This window comes from Trypanosoma cruzi, genomic scaffold (assembly GCF_000209065.1).
Source record: "Trypanosoma cruzi strain CL Brener 1047053516671 genomic scaffold, whole genome shotgun sequence".
Classification (NCBI taxonomy): domain Eukaryota; phylum Euglenozoa; class Kinetoplastea; order Trypanosomatida; family Trypanosomatidae; genus Trypanosoma; species Trypanosoma cruzi.
The window spans coordinates 69,890-94,727 of NW_001849451.1; the positions used below are offsets into that span (position 1 = coordinate 69,890).

At 52.5% G+C, this 24,838-nt stretch overlaps 9 protein-coding genes and 4 pseudogenes across 9 annotated transcripts, besides 17 other annotated features; 3 read left to right on the forward strand and 10 right to left on the reverse strand.

Annotated features, from left to right (window-relative positions):
• Tc00.1047053508125.14 (mucin-associated surface protein (MASP), putative) lies at nucleotides 1–685 on the reverse strand (the record flags this gene model as incomplete). Its single annotated transcript, XM_806270.1, has 1 exon — nucleotides 1–685. A coding segment is annotated over one exon (685 nt), but the record flags the coding sequence as incomplete, so codon positions are not given.
• Nucleotides 1–13,957: a sequence feature (areas not merged during assembly with more than two copies in the genome that could not be assigned to a particular haplotype).
• Nucleotides 360–431: a sequence feature (CT-rich).
• Nucleotides 866–957: a sequence feature (A-rich).
• On the reverse strand, nucleotides 1,225–1,899 carry Tc00.1047053508125.22 (annotated as a pseudogene).
• Nucleotides 3,127–3,296: a sequence feature (A-rich).
• On the reverse strand, nucleotides 3,559–4,050 carry Tc00.1047053508125.30 (mucin TcMUCII, putative; the record flags this gene model as incomplete). The annotated part of the gene is made up of 1 exon (XM_806262.1): nucleotides 3,559–4,050. The coding sequence occupies one exon, from the start codon at nucleotides 4,048–4,050 to the stop codon at nucleotides 3,559–3,561; it is 492 nt and encodes a 163-aa protein (XP_811355.1).
• Nucleotides 3,725–3,804: a microsatellite.
• Tc00.1047053508125.40 (uncharacterized protein) lies at nucleotides 4,428–4,937 on the reverse strand (the record flags this gene model as incomplete). Its single annotated transcript, XM_806263.1, has 1 exon — nucleotides 4,428–4,937. The coding sequence occupies one exon, from the start codon at nucleotides 4,935–4,937 to the stop codon at nucleotides 4,428–4,430; it is 510 nt and encodes a 169-aa protein (XP_811356.1).
• Nucleotides 6,094–7,371, reverse strand: Tc00.1047053508125.50 (annotated as a pseudogene).
• Tc00.1047053508125.65 lies at nucleotides 7,608–8,120 on the reverse strand (annotated as a pseudogene).
• Nucleotides 8,463–8,498: a sequence feature (AT_rich).
• Nucleotides 8,529–8,581: a sequence feature (A-rich).
• Nucleotides 8,614–8,640: a microsatellite.
• Nucleotides 9,414–9,456: a microsatellite.
• Nucleotides 9,479–9,499: a microsatellite.
• Tc00.1047053508125.80 lies at nucleotides 9,615–12,110 on the reverse strand (annotated as a pseudogene).
• On the reverse strand, nucleotides 13,730–14,305 carry Tc00.1047053508125.100 (mucin TcMUCII, putative; the record flags this gene model as incomplete). Its single annotated transcript, XM_806264.1, has 1 exon — nucleotides 13,730–14,305. One exon carries the CDS (start codon nucleotides 14,303–14,305, stop codon nucleotides 13,730–13,732), a length of 576 nt encoding a protein of 191 aa, XP_811357.1.
• Nucleotides 13,842–13,952: a microsatellite.
• Nucleotides 13,958–14,139: a sequence feature (haploid, non-Esmeraldo-like haplotype).
• Nucleotides 14,140–15,011: a sequence feature (heterozygous, non-Esmeraldo-like haplotype).
• Tc00.1047053508125.110 (uncharacterized protein) lies at nucleotides 14,482–14,814 on the reverse strand (the record flags this gene model as incomplete). Its single annotated transcript, XM_806265.1, has 1 exon — nucleotides 14,482–14,814. The coding sequence occupies one exon, from the start codon at nucleotides 14,812–14,814 to the stop codon at nucleotides 14,482–14,484; it is 333 nt and encodes a 110-aa protein (XP_811358.1).
• Nucleotides 15,012–21,886: a sequence feature (areas not merged during assembly with more than two copies in the genome that could not be assigned to a particular haplotype).
• On the reverse strand, nucleotides 15,407–15,946 carry Tc00.1047053508125.120 (uncharacterized protein; the record flags this gene model as incomplete). The annotated part of the gene is made up of 1 exon (XM_806266.1): nucleotides 15,407–15,946. The coding sequence occupies one exon, from the start codon at nucleotides 15,944–15,946 to the stop codon at nucleotides 15,407–15,409; it is 540 nt and encodes a 179-aa protein (XP_811359.1).
• Nucleotides 17,210–19,067: a mobile genetic element.
• Tc00.1047053508125.130 (mucin TcMUCII, putative) lies at nucleotides 19,575–20,252 on the forward strand (the record flags this gene model as incomplete). The annotated part of the gene is made up of 1 exon (XM_806267.1): nucleotides 19,575–20,252. The coding sequence occupies one exon, from the start codon at nucleotides 19,575–19,577 to the stop codon at nucleotides 20,250–20,252; it is 678 nt and encodes a 225-aa protein (XP_811360.1).
• Nucleotides 20,020–20,080: a microsatellite.
• Tc00.1047053508125.140 (mucin-associated surface protein (MASP), putative) lies at nucleotides 20,818–21,984 on the forward strand (the record flags this gene model as incomplete). Its single annotated transcript, XM_806268.1, has 1 exon — nucleotides 20,818–21,984. The coding sequence occupies one exon, from the start codon at nucleotides 20,818–20,820 to the stop codon at nucleotides 21,982–21,984; it is 1,167 nt and encodes a 388-aa protein (XP_811361.1).
• Nucleotides 21,887–24,838: a sequence feature (heterozygous, non-Esmeraldo-like haplotype).
• On the forward strand, nucleotides 23,267–24,838 carry Tc00.1047053508125.149 (trans-sialidase, putative; the record flags this gene model as incomplete). The annotated part of the gene is made up of 1 exon (XM_806269.1): nucleotides 23,267–24,838. A coding segment is annotated over one exon (1,572 nt), but the record flags the coding sequence as incomplete, so codon positions are not given.

The following is a 24,838-nucleotide window of genomic DNA, read 5'->3' on the forward strand; positions in this document are numbered from 1 at the left end:
TTTTTGGTTTGAACGGTGACTTATCATGCGTTGATTGTGATGGATTCCGTGAATCTGTTGGTTCTATTGTTTGACTTCCATCCATTGATGATGTTTCTGCGGGTGCTGGTGGTCGTGCTGGCCCTGTTGGTGCAGTTGGGCCTCCTCTTCCTGCCGGTGCTGTTATTTGTACCTGCAATTGTTTTGGCGGTGGTTGTTGCGATTGTGACTGTTGTGTCCCTTTTATTCCTTCCTCTCCTGGAGGAGGCACATCTTTTTCTTCTTCTATTCTCTTTTTCGGTCCCTTTTCTTCTGGAGTTTCTTCGTGAGATTCTTCTTTTTGTGTTGGCTGCTCTGAAAGCCTTTTTTGATGTCTTGAATTTTCACCATCTTCTGCAACGTTTTCCTCTTCTTCATCTTTGTTTTGATAATTTTTTTCTTCTCTTTCTTCTGAAGATGTTCCCGCAATTCTTTCTTGTGATCCTTGACTTTCGGGTACTATTGATCGTGGACCTGATGTGCCTGTTCCTGGCGGTGAAGGTGGTGCTGATCCCGGCCCGCCTTTACCGTCATTCGAACGACCACCAGGCGAAACGACAACAAGTGCCGTACCCTCCTCTTCATCACCAAAACCACAGCCGGCACCGCACCACAACACGCAGAGGGCACACACCAGCAGCACACGGCCAGTCATCATCATCGCCATCACTCCTGTCAGTTACGTGTAGCTTTCAGCAGAAACTAAAAACACGTCAACGCAAGGCAAGAATAAATACAACAAAAGAAAAACCAAAAAAACAGTAAAAAACACCGGCTGCAGCACGCATTTCATGAGAAACATTAAATCAATAAAAGTTAAGAAACGCACAACGCCCTGTAATAATTTAGCAACAACAAGAACACAAAAACAAGGAAAAACAAAACAAAAGTAAAAAATCAGCAGTAAGAAAAACAGTAAAAAAACACAGAATACAAAAATGCACCCAAATGGCTCCAGTGCGCATGCACCAGCACAAAAATGCATCTACAGAAACAGTTGTATGCGTGTCGTGCATGTGAGTGTCTCTGGAATGCGTTCAACGTGACGGATACAGGGAGCAGCAACATGGACCACACAGCAGGGCAGTGGAAGCAAACAAAGCAAAGCACAATCATCATAATTACTCTTACTTTATACATCGGAACACAGTGGAAGCGCACAAGTCCCCGCGGTTGAGTGCTGGCACGCACAGCCAACGCTCCCTTTTAGCCCAGAGCAGTGTACGCCAGCGCGGATACGGCAAGCAGCAGCGGGGCACACACCCACGCAGAGCTGCTGAGGCTGCCGTCGATTTCGCGCAGACGTGACGGTGCGCGGGTGGTCGTTGTGGTTGACGCCTCTGTATTCATGGTCGTATTACTAGGTGCCTCTGTTGTAGTCGTAGTAGTGTTTGTTTTGTTTGGCATTTTCATTTTCTCTTCTGATATCTGTGCCTTATGATCCTCATCGCCTTGTGTATTTTACTGCGCCTTTTATTTTGTGCATCTGACATACCGGTCGCACCTTGTGTGTGTGCGGAGACTGAGTTGCCAAACCTGCTGGTTCTGGATTATCGCTAGCCGAACTCAGTGTCTCTGGCGGAACTCGTGCCTGTCCATTGATGGCTGTACCTGCTTCCTTTGGAAAGAAGGTCCTGGAATTCTCAAACCCTCCTCACTGTCTCTCCCACTCTCTGTCTGTGGCCCACCGGTCTCCCCACCATATGGCTGTAATGCACCAGGCATATTTTTCTGTAGGATCCGGTTTCCCCAGCTCAGGGCTGGGAGGACTGCTGTTATCATTATTATCGTCTCCTGTCACCGTCACGCACACGGACGAGCAGCAGCACAAGAGCGCAAGGACCAACACGGCGCCGCACCGTCACCATCGCAGTCATCATCGCCCGTAGTGGAGTCGCTGGTGTCAGTCAGCTGGTCGGTGAGACGAAAAGGAAAAGAATGGAACGAGAGGGAGAGGGACGGAGCACAGCGGATACGGCGAGAGAGCGCAGACAACATGAGGAGAGGGCAGCAGGCCCAGCCGCACAGTTCACACACCACGAGACGGCATCCACGCAAGGAAGGCACACAACGCCAGCAGCCACCCACCATGCAGGAGGAGAAGACATCCACCACCATCTCCCCCAGCTCATCTCTACAGCCCCAGGGAGATGGCCAAAACCCCGCGGCCACCACACAACGCACACGGAGCAAGCGAACCCTCATCCATCCATGACGCGGCACAAGTTTTCCTGCCATCCCGCCCTCAATGGGACACGGAGCCCAACTCAGCGCAGTCACACGCGGTGCATCACACCCGCAGGAAAATAGACTCGGGCTGCGCTCCCTCTCTCCCTCCTCCTCATGGCCACGGAAGAAGACAACAGCCGCCACACGCAACTGCCAGCATGCACTACAAAAGGTGCATTCAAATCCACTGCAATGTGCATCTTGTGTGTGTGTGGTTGTGTGTGCCTGCAGAAACACGAAGCAAAGAAGTGGAAAAGAGGGAGCAGAGTATGCGGAGAGACGCACAAAAATGTACAGCGGAGACGCATAACGGAAACAACAACAAGAAGAAGACCGCTCAAACTCATGATTGCACTGCAGCCCAAGCAGCGGCCATTCACACAATATTTATTGAAAACAAAAAAACGTCCCCCTTCGTCTTATATAAACCCCATCACACAAAATAATTATAAATGAAAAAGAAATCGTCCATTACTGTTTCATACAAATTTAAAATAAGAAAAATCGCCTGGCAGCCGTGTGGCCACACCAAACCGTCTGTATGTATTTTGCCCACAAAAGAAAACAAAACAAGAGGGAAAGAAATGTGTGCTCCGCCCCACAGGCCCTCGTCGCACGCCCACACGTCACGGCTCCCTCAGCGCGCCGTTCGTCGCGGCCCCTCCTCATGCGTGCAGCAGGCGAGGCGCACAGGGCCGTCGTCATGAGCGTGTCGGTGGGTGTGCGAGTGGAGCAGTTGGGCGGGAAACACACGGCACCCCTCACAGGAAGAGTGCAGAAGAAACAATTAAAAGAGGGAAGAGTAGAAAAGAAAAAAGAAACGTCCATAGTGATTGCCCCCAAAAGCAAAAAAAAGGGTGTGGGGGAAATGAGAGATATAAAAAAAAAGATAACAGAAAAAGAAGAAAATTAAACCTTGAGAAAATGAAAGAAAACAAACAAGGCCCCGCAGCAAGTAAACATGGAAAAAAAACACACGTAAAACGAGTAATAACAAAACAGCAAAAAGAAGTAAAGTAAAAAAAAATCAAAAACACACGCAAAAAAAACTTCACTAAAAGCCTCCAGTGTGCATGCACCAGCACAAAAACATGCGTCCATGCAAACAGTTGTCTGCGTGTTGTAAGTGTTTCTGTGATGCGTTCAAAGTTGAGAATACAGGAAGCAGCAACATGGAGCACACATCAGGGCAGCAAAAGCAAATGAAGCAAAAGTAGATCATTGGTTTCTATTACATATTACGCTATAAAGCAAAAAAGCGCACAAATACTCGCGGATGAGTGCTGGCACGCACAGCCCGCACACAATTCTTCAGCCCAGAGTGGTGTACGCCAGCGCGGATACGGCGAGCAGCAGCGGGGCACACACCCACGCAGAGCTGCCGAGGCTGCCATCGATTTCGCGAAGACGTGACGGTGCGCGGGTGGTCTTGTTACTTGGGGCTTCAGTGGTCGTGGTACTTGGTCCCTCTGGCGCGGTGGTCGTGGTGGTCGTCGGTGCCTTTGGCGTAGTCGTCGTAGTCGTAGTTGGTGCCTTCGTCGTTGTCGTGGTTGTCGTATTTGGTTCTTGTATCGTATTATCATTCGGATCTTGTCCCGCTGAATGATCGGCCCTCTTGTTTTGCTCAGTGTCTTCTGAAGTAACGGACATCATTGATTCCTGTGACTCATCAGGCGCACCTACATTCTTCGGTGGACTGGGGCCTTCAGTAAGTTCTTCACCGTTTGCTGCCGCGCACACGTACGGGCAGCACCACAGGGCAAGCACCAACAGGGCGCACAGCAGACGGCACGTCATCATCATCGTGAGTGTGGTCGTTCGGTGGTGTGGAGCTTATCTGCACAGTGAGGGACATGGAGAGCAACAGGGGAGACGAGAGGTGCGGCAGACACACACAGAGGGCAAATCACACGAGGAGAGGGCAGCAGCCAGGCATGCACCACACGCCGCACACACAGCCCTGCCGCAACACCAACACACAGATGGAAGAGGGAGAAGCAAACAGGAGCGGCACACAAGGCTCCACCGCATGCACATACGGCGAGAGCGGTCCGTCGTGTCCGCACCCCTCACGGAGGGTACGCACAAACACACGAGAAAAGCAAAGTAAAAATAATAAAAAGAATAATCTCTGCACACCGCGTGAATTCGTTTTCCTCGGGAAGTGCAGCCAATATTCATCAGAAGAACAATCTTTTTTCCACTAGCCTTCTCTCCCCTCCAGCACACACCATTTCATGCAGGCCCGGCCACCATCGCAGCTGCGGCTGCACAATTGTCACGAAGATGCCAAAGATTAGAGTTGTTGTGGAAGCCCGCGGTGCTACTGTCACAGTCGGCAGTGGGCCGCTCCTCCCCATCATCTCGTCATATCCACGGCGGTGCTGCAGAGCGGGTGCAGCGGCAATACACCCAATGGCGCAGTACATCAGCAGCAAAACCAGCAATGGGAGTGGCGGCGTGGCATGGCGAGGCTGGCGCATGGCCTGAGAAAAATGCATTTCTTGCTTTCGTGTGAGCAGCAGCAGTAGCAGTGCAGCGTGGCTGCGGGTGGCGGGAGGCAAAGGAAAAAGAGAAAGAAAAGAAATAAAACAATTTAGTGCCAGTGGTGCGTTAGGATGCGACACACGCAGCGGAGTAACAGGAGACCACAGAGGCGGCCATACACACCGCATGCGCACCAACTCCATCAATGGGAGAAACCGTCAACCCGTCGTCGACTGAGCGTCCATCACCGTCGCACACATTCCTTATCGGCCGCAACGCTCCCTGCACGCGGAGTGTTTCGTCTGCTTCCCTCGTGGTGTTGCAGTGTTTGTGTGACCGTTCACCAACCTGCCACCACTTGCACAGCGTCAGTTCCGGGTGCAGGAGCATCGCACAGCGCTCTCTCCTTCTCTCCCAGCTGCTCATATCATACGGCATCACCGCACGGCAGCCTCATCGTGATGCGCAGCCCTGAAGCGGGGGTGCAAAGCGTCGTGTGTGCAAATATATTTTTACCGTTTCTCAGGATGCTCAAAAACAAGCGTAACGGCATTGCAACTGTCGTGACTGTTTCTCCCCGTGCTGCCACTGAACGAGAGACTACTGTGAACGCACTGCGTGGAAGTCACCATTTCCGCCGTTGCTCTCTTCAGCGGCCCACGAACACACCGGCCGTTCCAACACGGTGGATATGAGCGTTGCCAAATACAGCCACAAGCACCAACACACCAACCCCCACAGTGCCCTCCGTGACCATCCGCAGCGTGCGTGCATGCGTTCTAAGACTTCACACCACTCCACAGCGTCTGCGTTATGCCTTGTGTGCATGTGCTTGTATGTTTGGCAGCGCCGATACTTGCAGAGCAGCTGTGCGCCACAAGAGAGTCCAAAGAAAGCAACGGCAGAGAGAGGCAGATAGCACACACGCAAATTACTCATATCATCACACACACACGCCGCCAGCGGAATGGGTGCTCTCAACCACAAAACAATGAAAAACAAAACAAAAAGCCGAAGCGTGGGACGACCAGCGCACACACTCTCATTGCTCCCGTAAAGCAAAACACACACACAGGGAGAGAGAGAGAGAGAGGTCGCCCACTCAATGCAATAAAAACAAAACAGAAGCGGTTACGGTGCTCCGCCCATGCAGCCAGGCAGGACGGCAGCGGTGCGTGTCGTGTAAAAGAGAGCACCAACGGGCCTGCATGGGTGTGCATGCATATATACAATGGGCACATTATGTGTGTGTTTCGTGGGATGAGGTGACGGCGAGAGTCCATGCAAGGGGACACACACAGAGAGTGAGTGAAAGACGAGTGTGTGTGCGGGCGGTGCATGGCTCTCTCTCCCTCACTCTCACGCGGCCACCACCGCAGCCGCAGCCGCACACGCAACAACAACAAGAAGAAGCAAAAGAGGGGAGGTGGTGTGGGAGACCGCGGTGCCGCCGTCACTGTCGACAGGCCTCGCCGTGTCACCTGGTTTCGCGTTTGTGGTTGGCGCTGTTGTGGATCCTGGACTCTGAGAGAGCGTATCATATTTGTTGGCTGATACAGCTTCACCATCGGAATTCGTTTCGGGTTGTGTGGCGCCTTCAGTGGAGGCTCGGTTCAGATGGTTGGTGGTTGGAGTACCTTCCGTGCCAGCATCAGACCGTAAAGCTGTAATTGTCGCGGTGCTGCTGTTGCTGTCGCCAGAAATGGTTGTGCCAATTGTGTTGCGGGTGTTAGCTGCTGGTATTGTTGGCTTCTCACTGCCAGCAACAGTTTCATGTTGTGCTCCTTCTTTCACCACTACCCCACCAGATGGTTGGTTATTGTTGAAAACTTCCTCCGCATCGCGTCCTTCCCCTGGAGTATAAGTCGGATCAATTCCACTTTGGGAGGATGATAAAGAATGTGTTTGTTGTTGACTGACAGTTGGTGAATCTTGCGTGACACCTGCGCTGGACGCGGCTTTCTCCTTTGGTGAGTCCTCTTTTGGATCCGCCTTAGGTGGTGTTTCTCGTCCCACTGCTGGCGTTAATGCCACTGTTGATGTTGCCTTTCTCACTGTGCCTTCCTGCTCCTTCAACCCTCGGTCTGCTGCTGGTGGATGGCTGTCGTTCGTGGAAGATCTACCCAATTGTGCATCCTTCACGGTGGTTTTTACTTCATCACCCTCCGCAGTTTCACCACCACCATTTCCTAATTCGGTTCTTGCGTTGGGCAACTGTTCAGGCGCATTATGATGGCCTTTCCCTGTTGTTCCCGCTTCGGGCTGATGTGAAACTTTGGGCACTAATTCTTGCTGACCCTGCATTCCTCCACGGCCTTCTTCTGCAGGAGTTAAGGCATCCTTAGAGCTTTTTAAACCCACACCCTCAACAACACCAGTAAGTGAAGTTTTGCCACCATTAGGAGCAAAGCCCGGAGAGTGACTTCCACTGCCCCAAAAATTTCCATCAGTTACAACTCCATTATCCCCATGACCCACAACCGAGGAAGAAGAATGACTAAAAATCCCAACATCACCTTGGCCGGAATGCTCAAGATCATTTCCAGTATCACCATTGGCCACCGCCGGCAATACCGCACCACAGCACGCAGAGGGCACACACCAGCACCACACGGCCAGTCATCATCATCGCCATCACTCCAGTCACTTGCGTGTAGCCTTCAGCACAAACTAACAACACGTCAACGTAGAGCGAAAGCAAAAGGAGGGAGACAAGTCACACAGCCACGCACCGTCCCATCCAGCAATGAGAGTCACGCACCAAAACAACAACAATTGGGTGGGCGCGGTTCAACAACAATCAAAAGAAAAAAGAATTAATCCTCGCCCGTGCACCGTTCCTCACACTCCAACAGCCACCATTGCTGTTGTTCTCTTTCCTCAGACCCTCCAGCACAGGCCTCGGGATCGTCGGGCCCTCCCAGCACAGGCAGTCCGTCATGCGCTCCCGCTGCGCCGCGACGTCAGCGACCTCCTTCCAGCCAAACAGCTCCGTGTACTCCACGTTCCTCACAATCGCCGGCATGCCCCGGCCGCGCAACACACACAGCGCCACAACGTCGTGCCGCCCCTCCTCCACAATCATGAGCGCAACGCCCAACGCGTACTAGCGCACGTGCTCCATGCACTGGAAACACACGCGGATCAGGTTGGCCGTCATGCACTGCAGCTTGTTGTCCTCGTTGTACTTGTGGCACCACAAATTCGTGTAGCCGGCGGCATCGCAGTGCTGGAAGAAGTACGGCGCAGCAACCCTGCGGGTGTCCGTGTGGCTGTAATCGACCTTCAACGCTTCCAGCACCGACAGAGAGACAAGGAAGTGTGTGTGTGGATGTGTGTGCCGAGAACACAGCGACTGTCATCGCCAGAGGAGGCCATCGTGGCACCGTCCGTCACGCGTCAGCACACACCGAGCAACGCAGGCACCCGGCAAAGCAAAAACAACAAGGAGAAAAGAATGACCCCAAGAGCAGGCAACACCTCCACGCATGGCGGGCATCGTGCAGCCGCGTCAGCCGGCCACAAACTCAATGCAAAAGGCATCCCACACACATCCATCCGATGGCACCGTGATTCCCACCGCAGACACACGAAGCAAAGAAGTAAAAACAGGAGCAGAGCATGTGAAGGGACGCACAAAAAAAAACAGTACAGCAGAGGTGCATGGCAGAAATAAAAATGCTGCTCAAGCTCACAATATTGCACTGCAGACAAAGCAGCGGCAATTCATAAAAAAATTTAATAAAAATAAATAAATAAAAATTCATCTTCACCTTTCCGCACCCCACACTTTGAAAAGAAGTAAAAAAGGAAAAAAAAATGAAAAAAAAGAAAAAAGAAAAAAAAAGTCGTCCTCTATTACGGCTACACCCAAATAATAAAAAAGAAAAAAAGAAAAAGAAAAAACACACACAAAAAAAGCAACCAACTACAATGTTGCTCCAGAAATCGTCTGCATATTTTGTCCGAAAATAAATTAAAAAGATATTTAAATGTCTTTCAACCGTCCGACCCTCCATGTGTCCGCACATCGTTTATATTTCATGGGGTCATCTGCGTGTTGCTGCTCCCCTCAGCCCTTTCATCGGCGCGTGAGTGCGGCCCGCAGAGCACAGTCACTCGTGTTTGTGGGGATTGAGAGAAGCACGCAGACATGACGGGAGTCGCGTCTCTCCATCGGGAGAGTGAGCGCAGCAAAAAGAAAAAGAAATCATCGGAGGGGAGAGAAATGCTCACGAGGCCGACACCGAAGGGTGTGCCACCGCATGAAATAAACACGCAAAGCAAAACAAATCCTTAAATAAAAACACGGCGGCAGGGTGTGGCTGTGTGTGTGGCGCTGCGGGTGTCTGCCCGCCCTGGCCGCAAGAAAACAAAACAAGAGGGAATGAAATGTGTGCTCCGCCCCACAGGCCCTCGTCGCACGCCCACACGTCACGGCCCCCTCAGCGCGCCGTTCGTCGCGGCCCCTCCTCATGCGTGCAGCAGGCGAGGCGCACAGGGCCGTCGTCATGAGCGTGTCGGTGGTTGTGCGAGTGGAGCAGTTGGGCGGGAAACACACGGCACCCCTCACAGGAAGAGTGCAGCAAGAAACAATTAAAAGAGGGAAGAGTAGAAAAGAAAAGAAGCGTCTATAGTGATTGCCCCAAAAGCAAAAAAGAAAGGGGGAGTGAGAGACTAAAAAAAACAACAGAAAACCAAAAAAAAAATAAAAAAAAAAAAGGACACACACGCGCACACACGCAAAAAAAAAAAAAAAAAAAAATGATGAATTACAAACAAAAAGCAAAAAAAGAAAATTATTTTAAGGATAATTTAGTTCTTGGAAGTAATTGTGTGCAGGGGATGCCGCAGGTGTCCCACGCGGCAGCCAGTCACTCCTCACAGAGCCGCAGACCCCCACAGTCCCAAAAGAAGAAGCAGCGATGGCAGCAGTCCGCTCCCACGCATGGTGCCGGCATCGCTGTTATTTTCTTGCGACACATTTCCGAGGTTGCTGCTGAGCGCCGTGGCATTTAATTCCCTGATCTGTGAATCGGCCCCCTCCACACCACCACTCGCATCTTTACTGCTTCCCACCAAATGCCCCCATTCCGACGGCTGTTGCCCGGCAGGAGTAGACGGAGTACCCCTCGGCTCTGTTTTTGCATGATACAGCTTTGGAATATTAACGCTTTTCATTTTAAGCGCAGTCATCTCCGCAGTACTCAACGGGCGGTTGTACAGCAGGACGTTCGTCACAGTCACTGACACTTCTTCTTTGTTCCCTGCGCCGCCTGCACTGCGTTCGTCCCCTCCAATGTAGAAGTGGGAGATCTCTTGGGATTCCGTGCTTCCCAATGCACACGACGCACCCACACCCACATGCTGACCATCAACGTAGATCGAGCCCTGTTTGCCGTTCTGTAGCACAATAGCCACTTGGTGTGTTGTCTCTGGCTTCCAATTGCTGCTGAGCTCCGTCGTCTTTTCGTCACCGCACCGCAATTGCCACTTATTTTTGTTGCTGTACGACAGTCCCAGGAATACTTTATTCTTACCGGCACCATTCATCTTCTTCACGCCCATCAAAGGGATGGGAGTATCTTCCTTCGGCACCCTGTCGATGGACACCGTCGCCACAAGAGTGAAGTTGTAGTTCGCAAAGTGGTACAGCTGATTCTCCCCTGACTGCCAACGGGCCACTCCGCCCACGCTCCATGGAACGTCACACCATCGGAAGTCTTTGTTGCCTCTGCTGCACCGTTCTTTACTGTGGCGTTCACCCCGAGGTACTCGTCCCTCCATGTGCCATCAGAGAAGTTGCCAGACAAAAATCCAACCAGCCCATCCGTGATCTTATCAGCGCCGCAGGCATTGTCAGATGAGAAACCCTTCTGAGCAAGTAAAGTGGTGCACAGCTGAGAGACACGTTCGTCCACTTCCTTCCAGTTCGCCACCACCTCCTTCACCCGCTGCAGCTGCGCAGTCAGACGCACAGAAACCATACCGGTTGATGGTTTCTCCCCCTCGGCCTTCTTCTTCTCGTACAGTGCAATCAACTCTTCCTTCCCATTCGTTTCACTTTTACCAATTTTACCGCTTTTGTACAACAGGGAGCTGGCGGCAACATCTTGTTCCTTCCCCGACACCGGCCCAATATAAACAATGTGCGTATTGTCCGTCAGCCAAAGATGGAGTCTGCCCTTTTCCACATTTTCCTTTCCATTTTCTCCTTTTTTGGAATACACCGGCAGAGTGACGAGCATCACGTCCCTGTCCTCAATCGTCGCTGTGATAAACCCGTTCCCAACGCCCTTCTTATTTCCCTTGTGTTTGTTGCCCCACACGCGCGAGAGTGTCCCGAGTGCCTCCGTCCACGACTCCGTTAGATTAAACTCGTACACCCTGCGGCGGCCATCATCACACGCAGTCATCATCATGAGTTTGTCCTTCCACTCCACGACGGAGGGATCACCGCAGCCGTCGGCAGACATCTCCCTCGATACCACCCAACCCGCAGTGTCCGAGGAGTACATAATCAGCGAAACGGCTTTCCCATCCTCTTTTTTTGTGCCTTCCAATGGAAACAAGAGAGTATCACCTTTTGTCTTAATACCCGATCCACCACCGCCAATCAGTCGTGTCCAGGATTGTTCCTGTCTGCCGTTAGAAATCCATGGGAGATCGTAAGTATCTTTCCAAAGGATCCTTTTGTTGGTACTGCCTTCCTCATTGTTAATGTTACCTTTTACCAGCAAGAGTCCACATTGAAACACAGAATCTGCCTTATCCTCATATGTCCAGCTGTAGTTTCCAGCAAGCATGTAAATATCACTTCCCTGCACGACTGTTGTTGGTCGGCTCACATGTACCTTCTTCACTCTTTGAGTGCCAGCCAGAACTGCTGTTTGGGAGGGGCATTGTTCTCCCCCGGAAGAACGGTTCACCAGTACTTGTGTCTTCAATTTACTCATATCCAACTCATTTGATGGTTCATCAGTCAGAGCCAAAAGCTCCGAGGCAATCCCAGTAAAAACGCATTCTCCGGTGCCCGTGCACTGCGCCTCGGCAACGGCAAACACATCACCATTCACCTCAACAAGACTGGGAACACGGAGCGAACTCACTGTTTCTCCCTTCTTATCTCTCCAATCAAACAATTTCCCCTTTGAAGATCCTGAAGCTGGCGACGTGTCCTGACTGGATGCAGCTCCACTGCAGCAGCACATCATCACAACGGCGAGGAGCAGCACCGCAGAATAGAAGGGATGCCGGGACATGTTGGGCCTCTGCTGCTCACTCTCTCTTCCTTCCCTCCTCCTTTCGCTGGATCCGGTCACGCGGCGATGGTTGTGTGTGCGGGGTGCCTTCACTGCAGCAACACGTGAGAGCATATAAATATATGTGTGTGGGCGGTGTGTGTGTGCTGTTGGTCCTTCTAGAGCCTTACAATTTCACAGTAGCGTTTGGCGCTTGATTTCCTTCTTCGTGTGTGAGAAAGAGAGAAAATTTAAAAAAGTGAAACAGTAAACACCGCCACCCATCCACAGTGAGTGGCACCATCATCCCCGCCGCAGTCACTCCCAACAACAACAACTCACGCACACAGACACAAAGAACAGCAGAAGCAGTAGAAATGCACCGGGAACACACTGCGGCTGTTGCCACTACAAGCAGGAGTCACGGAGGATGCATTATTCATCACGCGTGAGCACACACCAAGCAACACCGACAAAACAACGGGACGCAAAAGGGTGCAGCCGCCCTTCGCACCACCAACGCGCTGCCACCAGTCGTTTTACTGCTTGTCCCTTCCAGCGTGCCCTCCAACGCACATCTCCCCGCACAGCCAAAGAATATCGGCAAATCCACAGCGGGATAAACACGTCGGCACGCGCAGCTCCATGGCGAGAAACAATCCGCACTCGCCCACGGCACCCTCAACACCACCCACCGGCTGCACGCCGCAAACATCACACCCTCCACACGTCGACGAAAGAATTCTCGGGCTGACAACCTCCCTCCTAGCAGGGCCGCCACAGCAAGAACCTTTTATGTGCATTCTCAGCGTTCAGACCTCTATGCAGCGTGAGCGACATGGCATGTGTGGGTGTGCATGTGCTTGTGCGTTTGGCAGCGCCTATAATTGCAGAGCAGCTGTGCGGCACAAGAGAGTCCAAAGAAAGCAACGGCAGAGAGAGGCAGATAGCACACACGCAAATTACGCATATCATCACACACAAACACACACACACAGCCCGCGGAATGGGTGCACTCAACCACAAAACAATGAAAAACAAAACAAAAAGCCGAAGCGTGGGACGACCAGCGCACACACTCTCATTGCTCCCGTAAAGCAAAACACACACACAGGGAGAGAGAGAGAGAGGTCGCCCACTCAATGCAATAAAAACAGAAACAGTTACGGTGCTCCGCCCATGCAGCCAGGCAGGACGGCAGCGGTGCGTGTCGTGCAAAAGAGAGCACCAACGGGCCTGCATGGGTGTGCATGCAATATATACAATGGGCACATTATGTGTGTGCCTCGTGGGATGAGGTGAGGGCGAGAGTCCATGCAAGGGGACACACACAGAGAGAGTGAAAGACGAGTGTGTGTGCGGGCGGTGCATGGCGCTCTCTCCCTCACTCTCACGCGGCCACCACCGCAGCCGCAGCCGCACACACCACGAAACTGATGGAATCAGTGCGATTGCAGAACTCGCACACCGTCCTGCAAACCAGAAGTTTAAAAGCAAGCAATAAAAAACACTAATAATTAAAAAAGAAAAAAAAAACCAAACCCAAGACTCTAGTGCGCATGCATAAAATTGTGTCTGGGATGCGTGCCAAGTGGCGGATGTAGGAAGCAACGCGGAGCACACAGCAGAGCAGCGGAAGCAAGCAAAGCAAAGCACAATCATCATAATTACTCTTACTTTATACATCGGACCACAGTGGACGTACAAATGTCCCCGTGATTGAGTGCTGGCACGCACAGCCCGCACACACCTCTTCAGCCCACAGCGGTGTACGCCAGCGCGGATACGGCGAGCACCAGCGGGGCACACACCCACGCAGAGCTGCTGAGGCTGCCGTCGAATTCGCGAAGACGTGACGGTGCGCGGGTCGTCGTCGTAGTTGGCGTCTCCGTAGTCGTAGTGCTTGGTGCCTCTGGCGCAGTGGTGGTAGTCGTCGTCGTGGTTGGTGCCCGTGTTGTAGTGGTCGTCGTGTTCGTCTCGGCTAAGGCTTCGGAGTTCTTATCTGCCTGTTCTGTGGGCTCTCTCGTGCGACTTTTTGGTCCTGAAGCACCGTTATCACCTTCTGTCGTACCTTTCTTATCATTTATGTCCACTGTACCGGTCGCAGATCCTTCATTTCCGGCATTTTTTCCATCCTTCTCACCGGGCTCCTTATGTGACGATTCTGACTGAAGGACCCCCAATGATGTTCCTGACAAAGTAGCGGAATGACTGGCGTCATTTGTATTATTTTTAACTTGAGTCTGCAGGGTGTCCGAAGTGCACACGTACGGGCAGCAGCACAGGGCGAGCACCAACAGGGCGCACAGCAGACGGCACGTCATCATCATCGTGAGTGTGGTCGTTCGGTGGTGTGGAGCTGATCTGCACAGTGAGGGACATGGAGAGCAACAGGGGAGACGAGAGGTGCGGCAGACACACACACAGAGAACAAACACACATGAGGAGAGGGCAGCAGCCAGGCATGCACCGTACGCCGCACACCACGCACGACACACACTCCAATCTACGGCAACAGGCGCACACACACGCAGCCCTGCCGCAACACCAACACACAGATGGAAGAGGGAGAAGCAAACAGGAGCGGCACAGAAGGCTCCACCGCATGTACATACGGCGAGAGCGGTCCGTCGTGTCGGCACCCCTCACGGAGGGTACGCACACACACAAGAGGAGGTGCAGCGCACACAGCAACACAAAAGCAAACTAGCAATAAAAAAAGGAGAGATCCCCGCAAACCACGTAAATTGCTGGTCCACGGGAAGTGCAGCCAATATTCATCAGAAGAACAATTCAGTTGCCTTCGGCCTTCTTTCATATTCAGCGCACTCCACTTCATGCAAGCACGGCCACCACTGCAGCCGCAGCCGCACACGCAAAATAAGCGTAATTAATGTAATAATTCAAGCAAACATTTATTTGTGTTTCTTTTTGAATGTTGGCAGATGTCCGCATGCGTTTTTTTTTTTTTTTTTTGCAGAGGGTAAACCTTCATGCCTGGGTAGTGTGTTGGGGATTTCTGCAGGGTGCACAATTATTTGATTCTTTCCCCTTGTGAAATTTTCTTGTGTTGTTGCAGCCAACAATTCGGTTTGTGTTGTTCCTGCCTTTCGCTGTTAAAGCGTTGCAATAGATGTTTGTTTCTCCTTCCGTTGCTGTGGCACCTGATTCCTCACCGTTTATTGCGGTGGAAATAAATAATATGTGAGTGGACTCCCACACACCAGAACGCACCTTCGCTCCTATTTATTGGTGCATGGAAGGGCATGTGTGTTTGGTGGTGCCTCGTCCATATATTTTGTGGGTGTACATTCCCCTGCAGGCTGAGGGTGGGATGACGCTCCGTCGCGGTGCACCTCCATCGCATACCGCCCACTGTGGTTCATCATGCATCACCCCCTCACATATTCCGTGGCGCCACACCGTTGATATTATTGCAGCCGCTGTGATTCCGCGTAATTCACGCATTTGACTGTGCCACAATACATCCGCTCGTGTGACCGCCGCATCCAAACAGCGGTGCCCAACACCGTGAGCGGCAGTCCACATCCTTGCATGTCCCAACGCAGTGGTGCTTGACTGTCAGCCAGGCGTCGGACAACAAGAGAGTATTGTGCTGGCAGCACAGCACACGGAGCTGCAGTGAACGACTCGGGCGGCGACGCATCTATTTGTCGCAAGGCAGTGAAAAGGAGTCGGGCAAAATAATGCCGGCTGCACTCACGACACCATATCCACAGCCAAAGCATGCGAAGTGATGTGTGTTTCACTGGTGCTGTGAAATGCCTGCAGACGACGTCACTAGTGGAGGCATGCCACCCATGATCAGCGGACAGAAAATAATCGGCATGGGAGGCCACAAAAGGCAGCAACGACGCCAGCAGCAGGAGCAGCTCTCTCTCCCTCTCTGTTGCCTCCGAGAAGTAAATATTCCACCAGCCACAGCTGACTGTGCAATCGTGACACTCCATGCACGTCGTGGCTGCGTCAACACATCCTGTTCCCTGCAGCGCCTCAAAGATGCCTCACTCCGTCCACTAAGTGCATCGGTGTGGGCCGTGCCTGGGCTGTTCGTGAGGACCACAACGATGTGAGGGTCACCGAGTCGCAGCATGTTTGCTGTGACGTTGTTGCATGGCACCTGCACACACACACACGCAGCGCCTGCATCCCTCCCTTTTGTGTTCGCTCTCTGCCGGAGTGGCCACACACACGGGCAGCAGCAAAATCACTTCACCCTCGACGATCCAAAGTCAACACCGACATCCCTCGCGACGCAAAGATCTCAGCTGCCAGCACGGGCTTCCTGTCGCTCTGCCATCGACGCTGAAACACGGCATAGTGCACGCACTTATTTTCCTCGTGTGCAGTCAGCCGTTTGCTTCACACATTCTTCGATTGCCTGACGTCCACAAAAGCACGCCACAAAAAGCCATTGTGATCGCACAAGCTCTTGCGATGAGCGTCTGTGTGTGCATGGATCCGCTGCTCACACGTGCTGGCAGGCAGCCTGCAGCCGGTGCCCTCGTGCCAGTTCATCGGCTCCAGCATGGGGAAGAGAAAATGGCCAATTCCTCGTGTAATTATTCCCACCAGCAGCACCAACACGCTGGTCGCCAGCCGTCATTCCTCAGCACATCCAGGAATGCTGAAAAGTGACGTGGAGCTTTCAGCCAGCAATGCCACAATCCCCGCACACATGTCGGCTCCACCAAAGAAGACACACAAATCACAAACAACACCCTTCACATGTCATCCGAACATCATTCCAATACACCGCGACACGCCAAACTGAAGTATTCGTCACTTCAATGCACCACCCCACACAATCACATAGTCCATGCACCACGCACGGCAGCAGCTCACACGCGTTCAAACAAATGTTCTTCGGATCAGTGTTATCCACGTGCTGCGGTGGGAAGTAAACAAAAGAGACGAGCTGCCAAACCAGAGTGCCACGACTGGCCGCAAGTAAACGGAACGCAGCCACCCAAATGAATTCAGTCCTAATGCCCTCAATCTCCCACCTTCTCCAGCAAAAGGCCCAAAAGCTGCCAATCAAACGTGACTTCCAAGAAAGTCGCTGTGCAACAAAAAGGAGAAACCGCAGTGCCTCCTGCTGTCATCCGAGATGTTGTTTGCTGATTAATGCAGACAGGCACTCACCTGCTCCTCAAAACGGCGCTGCGCAACTACAAAGCATTCTTCAGAATCGCAATTCTCCCATCAGATCGGGAAGCTCCTACGCACCTTCGTCACACAACACAGTGCAAATAAAAAAACAATGCTTTAGTTGGACTGCGATGCGGACCGCGCCACGCCGCTGTCAGCTGCGGCTGGGTGCAGAGGCTGGGGCGCCCCAGCACACCACGCGATACTTTCTGGTTGGGCGCGTCCACGGTGCGTTGCACGACGGCGGCGAGGCAATCGCACCGTGTCCGGCCCCATTCACCTCCACAGCCTGGAAGTGCGGCACCGCGACAGCTGCACGGCATCGCTCGGCCCACGCGCATCAAAGAAGGATACTTCTGTCCACCTGGCAGCCAATCCAGCACCGCTGCGGAGGATCATTGGATTCCGCACAACCACACAACACGAACGCCTCACACTTCTCCGATGTATTGAGAACGTGCGTGGCGCAATCTGATTGGAGGCCATGCCGCCGTCTATGCAGGAAAAGCGGCGACATCGATCCCACTTCAGAGAGATGCTGTTGTTAATGGATTGCGCCGCGTACGTAACATTATTGAGATACCCCACAGCCACAATCGCGCTCCTCCTATTCAACATCGAATTTTCCCCTGAGACACTGTGAGCTGCAATAAAGTGGAATTTATTCAGCCACGCTTTGCCAAAGACGCCTCTGACGATGTCAAGCGCACGGCTTTTGATTCTATTTACTCCTCTCTAGGAGATTTTGATTTTGAATTATGGGCAGACGTTTCTTCATCTCTCGCCGAACTCGCATCTGGATCCGCTGCACTATTTTATGGCTCCACCACGACAAATGATCTCCCTGTGGAGATCCATCGTGCAGCAGCTGGCAGGCTCGCACGCTCATATAGAGCAGAGTGCCTTGCCACTGAAAATGGCATTATACGTCTCATACCTTTTGTCTGGGAACATCCCAATCGCCCACACGAATCCTGGTGGCTACGGACTCCCCGTCGGCAACTGAGGCACTCCGCGTCGTCCCACTGGCCGTGCAAGACTACGTTACCGAAGAGATTTGGATTTTGCTGCTCTCCTTGATACAGCGAGGTCACTCTGTAAACTTCATGTTCTCTCCATCGCACTGCGGTATTCCACGCAATGAGGCCGCTGACGAACAAGCCACGATTGCACGATCCCTCCCGCAGGAGGGCGGCCCAATCTGGCACGTGGACTTCCTCGCTGCAGCCAGGCGACCGTACTGGAGGGATGCCCAGAAGAAAAGGAAGGCCCGTACACCGCATGACAGGCGCCTGTCGGTGTGGCGAGGACTCTATTCCTGGCACGACCCGGACAACGTGCCACGAGTGGTGGCTCTTCGCACAGGCGCGGTGCGATTCCTGCCCACTCTTCGACAGGCCTGCGCGTGCCCTTCGTATCACAAGTAACCCTCTGTATCGGTGGTGCCGTCCCTCCCCCACCGAGGAGACCGGCCCGCCGCTGCCTCCGCCAGAACCTCTTCCCGACGTGAGCGCCGCAAATCCTTTCCGACCAGCGAGCGACGGATTGACGTCCTCCTGCCCAACCTGCAGCAGAGTGCGCTCGTTCGTCCACAATATGAGGGCGCATGCCCGACGTGCTCAGCCTGGCGTTCCGATAGTTGGAGAAGGCCTCCCATGCGGACGCCGCAATGATGACACCGTCTTCTTAACAGACGCCTCGCGCACAGGTCGCCACAGAAAGTGCCAGCAGGTATGACACGCAGGAAGCAAAAACGCGGGTATTCGAGAAGGACCACGAGAGAATTCGTTTCATCCACTGCAGAAATGCCCCCGTCGTTTGGAATTGGTAATGCGAGTGTTTGGATTGCGCGAGCCCGCACGACGGCACTTTTCGGACGGAATGCTTGCCACTTTTGTACGTACGGCCCTTGCGCTACTCACTCGTTATTGTAACGGCATACAGCAAAAACAGGATAACAAGTTGCTTTGCGATGAATGTTGGCTAGCCTTCCCATGGACCAGTAATTCAATTGGTTTGCGGGGATCTCCTCTTTCTTTTTTTATTGTTACTTTGCTTTTGTGTTGCTGTGTGCGCTGCACCTTCTCGTGTGTTTGTGCGTACCCTCTGTGAGGGGTGCCGACACGATGGACCGTTCTCGCCGTATTTGCATGCGGTGGAGCCTTTTGTGCCGCTCCTGTTTGCTTCTCCCTCTTCCATTTGTGTGTTGGTGTTGCGGCAGGGCTGTGTGTGTGTGTGCCTGTTGCCGTGGATTGGAGTGTGTGTCGTGTGTGGTGTGCGGCGTGCGGTGCATGCCTGGCTGCTGCTCTCTCCTCATGTGTGTTTGTTCTCTGTGTGTGTGTCTGCCGCACCTCTCGTCTCCCCTGTTGCTCTCCATGTCCCTCACTGTGCAGATCAGCTCCACACCACTGAACGACCACACTCACGATGACGACGTACCGTCTGTTGTGCGCCCTGCTGGTGCTCGCCCTGTGCTGCTGCCCGTCCGTGTGCGTGGCAGAGGGTGATGATAAATCTGGCAACGTTGGACAGGGTCCAAAGCTCCAGGATTCAAGGGGTTCAAGCAATCCCGAGAAGCCAGGAGCAAAATTCACGGAAGGTTTTGGACAGAGTTCAGATAAGGAGCCCATTCCTTCCGAGACACCATTGAAGACCGCTTCTGCTCCAGCAGCTCCATCTCCGACAGGTACAGGAGAAGGACCAAGTGTAGTACCCACTTTGCAAGATGGAAGAGATGCGTCTGGTCAGCAAGGGGCATCAGAAGGGAATAACCTTTCGCCAGGATCAAAAGGTGATTCCGATATGTCAGTTGTAAATAATCCGGAGCATAATAAAGAAGTGGCGCTAACTGGTAACGAAGTTAAGGAACAGGCACCAACCACGACAACCACAACGACCACAACTACAACAATGGCACCAACGACAACAACCACTGCGCCGGAGGCACCAAATGATACGGCCAGGAATATAGAGGCGCCAACCACGACGACCACCCGTGCACCTTCACGTCTTCGCGAAATCGACGGCAGCCTCAGCAGCTTTGCGTGGGTGTGTGCCCCGCTGCTGCTCGCCGCATCCGCGCTGGCGTGCACCGCTGTGGGCTGAAGAATTGTGCATGCGGGCTGTGCGTGCCAGCACTCAACCACGGGGACTTGCGTGCGTCTACTGTGGTCCGATGCATGAAGTAAGAGTAATTATAATGATTGTGCTTTGCTTTGCTTGCTTCCGCTGCTCTGCTGTGTGCTCCGTGTTGTTTTCCACATTTATCACGTTGAACGCATCCCAGAGACACTTGTATTTACTACACGCACACAACTGCTTGCATGGACGCATGTCCGTGTGTGAATGCATGCACACTGGAGCCATACTGTGCAGCCCTTTGTTTTTTGTGTTTTTACATTTTTTACTGTATTGCTGTTTGTTTACCCGTGTTTTGTTTTTAATTTTTTTTTCTGCTGATTATTAATTGCTACAGGGCGTTTTGTGTGTTTTTGCCCTTTCACTGTTTTCAACTGCCTCATGGTGTGTGCGCTGCCGCTTCTGGGTTGCTGCCATTTGCCACTGTGCGGTGGTTGTGTGTGGTGTAGCGGCCGTGACTCTCTTTTTGGTTTCACTCTGCGTTGACGTGTTGTTAGTTTGTGCTGGAGGCTACACGCAAGTGACAGGAGTGATGGCGATGATGATGACTGGCCGTGTGCTGCTGGTGTGTGCCCTCTGCGTGCAGTGGTGCGGTGCGGTTTTTGGACACGCGATGGACGATTACTGCAGTGAGGGTGGAGGGAACGGTTTGAGGCACACGAGTAATGGTGGAGATGACGGCGTGTCTCTAAAGGCGGATTGCGGGTTGTTAGCCACTCGAATGGCATTAATAAAGGCGGTTGAGGCTGCGGAAGCTGGACAAGGATTGAGTGGTGGTCCAGGTTTATCTCAAGATACGAAGGAAAAGTTGGACGATAATTCTTTGGGAACTAATACAGTGGGCAGTGCAGCGCCTGGTTCAGGAAGAGGTATTGTCGCAGGTCAGCCAGAAGCATCACCGCCGAAGCTCAAAGGATTAGATACAGAAGGACAGCAGGGAAAGCCAGAAGGGTTGGGTCTAAATGGAGGAAAGGAAGTAGATAAGAGGGATCACACGGACGGTAAAACAACCGAGCCCCAACACCAAAGGGTTGATCAATCGTCTTCTTCATCATCTTCTGGCAGCCCTGGCAGCAAGAGTGGCAACGATGGTAACTCGGAGAATACTTCCGAGAGAAATGAATCCTCCGATGAGACACTGACAGAAGAAGAAAACAATCTTCGCAGTAAATCTGACAGTCCTGAAGAGAAGGCGGAAGAAGAACCAAAAAAAACAGGAGACAAAAAAAGCTTAAGTCATGAGGCACCAACAGAGACACGTGGAAGTCCAGCCAACAATGCAGAAATACAAACAGCAACACCATCGCTACCACCAGCAACAATGAATGGACCGTCCAGCACTGAGGATTTACCACCCGTGCAACCGCTAAAACGCGTCCAAGACGACCATGCAGAATCAAGGCCACCATCACCCACGGCAAACGGTGATGCCGCCAATAACGAAGCTGACAAGAGCACTGAAGACGGCATCCCCAACAATGATCCAGCAGCTGATGGTGCAGGGGCACGAGAAGAAAAACAAAATGAAAATAAAGAAGCCAATCCAAAGGAAACACCAGTCGAAGCCACAGCCATGAAAAATACAACGGCGACGACTGGCGACAGTGACAGCAGCACCGCTGTCTTCCACACCACCTCCCCTCTTTTGCTTCTTCTTGTTGTTGCGTGTGCGGCTGCTGCTGCGGCGGTGGCCGCGTGAGAGTGAGGGAGAGAGCGCCATGCACCGCCCACACACACACTCGTCCTTCACTCACTCTCTGTGTGTGCGTCCCCTTGCACGGACTCTCGCCCTCACCTCACCCCACGAGGCACACACATAATGTGCCCATTGTATATATTGCATGCACACCCATGCAGGCTCGTTGGTGCTCTCTTTTGCACCACACGCACCGCTGCCGTCCTGCCTGGCTGCATGGGCGGAGCACCGTAACGGTTTTTGTTTTGTTTCCATTGCATTGAGTGGGCGACCTCTCTCTCTCTCCCTGTGTGTGTGTTTTGCTTTACGGGAGCAATGAGAGTGTGTGCGCTGGTCGTCCCACGCTTCGGCTTTTTGTTTTGTTTTTCATTGTTTTGTGGTTGAGAGCACCCATTCCGCTGGCGGCGTGTATCTGTGATGATATGCGTAATTTGCGTGTGTGCTATCTGCCTCTCTCTGCCGTTGCTTTCCTCTGACTCTCTTGTGGCGCACAGCTGCTCTGTAATTATATACGCTGACAAGCACACAAGCACATATACACCATTTCGCTCACGTTGTGGAGCGGTGTAAACGCTGAGAACGCACACATGCAAAAGATTTTGGCTGCGGCGGCCCTCGCGAGGAGGGAGGACGTGAGCCCTTCATATGCCTTCACGACGTGTTGCGGGTGTGATGTTGGCGGCGTGCAATCAGTGAGTGTTGTTGAGGCTGCCTTGGGCGAGTGTGGATTGATTCCCTCTCAGCAGCTGCACGTGCCGAAGTGTCTCTCTTGCTGTGAACTTGCCGACGGGGTATTCTTCGCCTGTGCGGAGTGATGTGCGCCTGTGGCGGTTGAGGAGCGGGTGTGCTAGAGGAAACAGCAACAAAAGGACTGGCGGCTGCGCGCGAGTGCTGCGAAGGGTCGTTGTGCTCTTTTGCATTCCGCCGTTTGCTTTGCTGGGTATGGGTGTCGCTCGGTGCGTGCTGGCGCGTGGCAGAAGCACCCGCCGTGGCTTTTACTGCTATTGATGGCAGTCACCGTGTGTTATCGGTGCACTGTTCTTCCGTCTCGTTCAGTGTATCTGTGTGCGTGAGTTTTTGTTGTTGGGAGTGACTGCGGTGGGGATGACGGTGCCGCCTACTGTAGGTGTCGGTGCCTGTTCTTTCATCCCTTTTTATTAGCCTGTTTTTCCTCATTTCTTTCATTCTCTTACGAAGAAAGCAAACAAGCACTAATCGCTACTGTGAAATTGTAAGGCACTGAAAGGACCAACAACACTCACATTGCCCACACACACATATTTGTATGCTCTCACGTGTTGCTGCAGTGAAGGCACCCCGCACACACAACCGTCGCCGCGTGACCGGATCCAGCGAAAGGAGGAGGGAAGGAAGAGAGAGTGAGCCGCAGAGGCCCAACATGTCCCGGCATCTCTTCTGCTCTGCGGTGCTCCTTCTCCTCGTCGTGATGATGTGCGACACTGGAAGAGCTGCGCAAGCTGATGAGCCAACGTCAGATCAGGGATCTTCACTGGGAAAACATTTTGTTTGGAGAGATAAGAAAGAAGAAGAAACAGTGAGTTTGCTCTATGCTCCCAGTCTAGTTGAGGTGAATGGTAAAGTGTTTGCCGTTGCCGAGGCGCTGTGCAAGAAGAAGAATGAAGTTGGAGGAAACTATTACTTTACTGAGATTGCCTCGGAGCTCCTTGAGTTGAGTGGTGAAAACCCAAAAATGTTGGGTGGACGTAATTTGAGGACAAAGGCACTGGAGAAATGTTCTTCCGAAGAAGGCAAATGCCCCTCTCAGTCAACGAATCGCGCTGGTTCCCAAAATTTCCACAGAGTACATGTGAGCCTGCCAACAACAGTTGTGAAGGGAAGTGATATTTACATGCTTGTTGGAACTTACATCAGGGAAAATGTCGCTGTTTGTCAGGGTGGGGCTGGCGCGGATTCATGGGGTCTTTTGCTGGTAAAGGGGAATGTCAGTGAAGAACAGGACAAAGGAATTGTTTGGGAAGATACTGACGGTCTCCCGTGCACTTCGTTTGTAGAACTTTACGAATCCTGGCCACAGCTCATTGGAAGCGGTGGATCGGGTATTAAGATGGATGACGATACGCTTGTGTTCCCGTTGGAAGCCGTGAAGGAGGACGGCACTGAAAGTGAAGAAGAGAAAAGAAAGAATAACAACGTTTCTCTGATCTTATACTCCTCCAAGGATACTAAGAATTGGACGCTGTCGAAGGGGATGTCTGCCTATGGCTGCAGTGATCCCTCCGTCGTGGAGCGGGAGAAGGGAAAACTCATGATGATGACTGCGTGTGATGATGGCCGCCGCAGGGTGTACGAGTCCGATGACAAGGGGGAGTCGTGGACGGAGGTGCTCGGGACACTCTCGCGCGTGTGGGGCAACAACCAAAAGCGACATGAGAAGGGCGTTAGAAGCGGGTTCATCACAGCGACGATTGACGGTGTTGAAGATAACAGAAATGTGATGCTTGTCACTCTGCCGGTGTATTCCGAGGGGGACAGTAAAAAAGACAATGGAAAGGGTGAACTCCATCTTTGGCTGACGGACAATACGCACATTGTTGGTATTGGGCCGGTATCCGATGATGACGCTGCCGCCAGCTCCCTGCTGTACAAAAGTGGAACTAATAATAATAATAAGGATGAGTTGATTGCGCTGTACGAGAAGAAGAAGGACGATGGGTACAGTCAATCATCCGGTGTGGTCTCCGTGGTTCTGACTGAGCAGCTGCAGCGTGTGAAGGATGTGCTGGCGGCCTGGAAGAAAGTGGACGAACGTGTCTCCAAGCTGTGCACTCCTTCAAATACTGAGAAGGATCGTCCAACTAGCACTGCTTGCAGCACT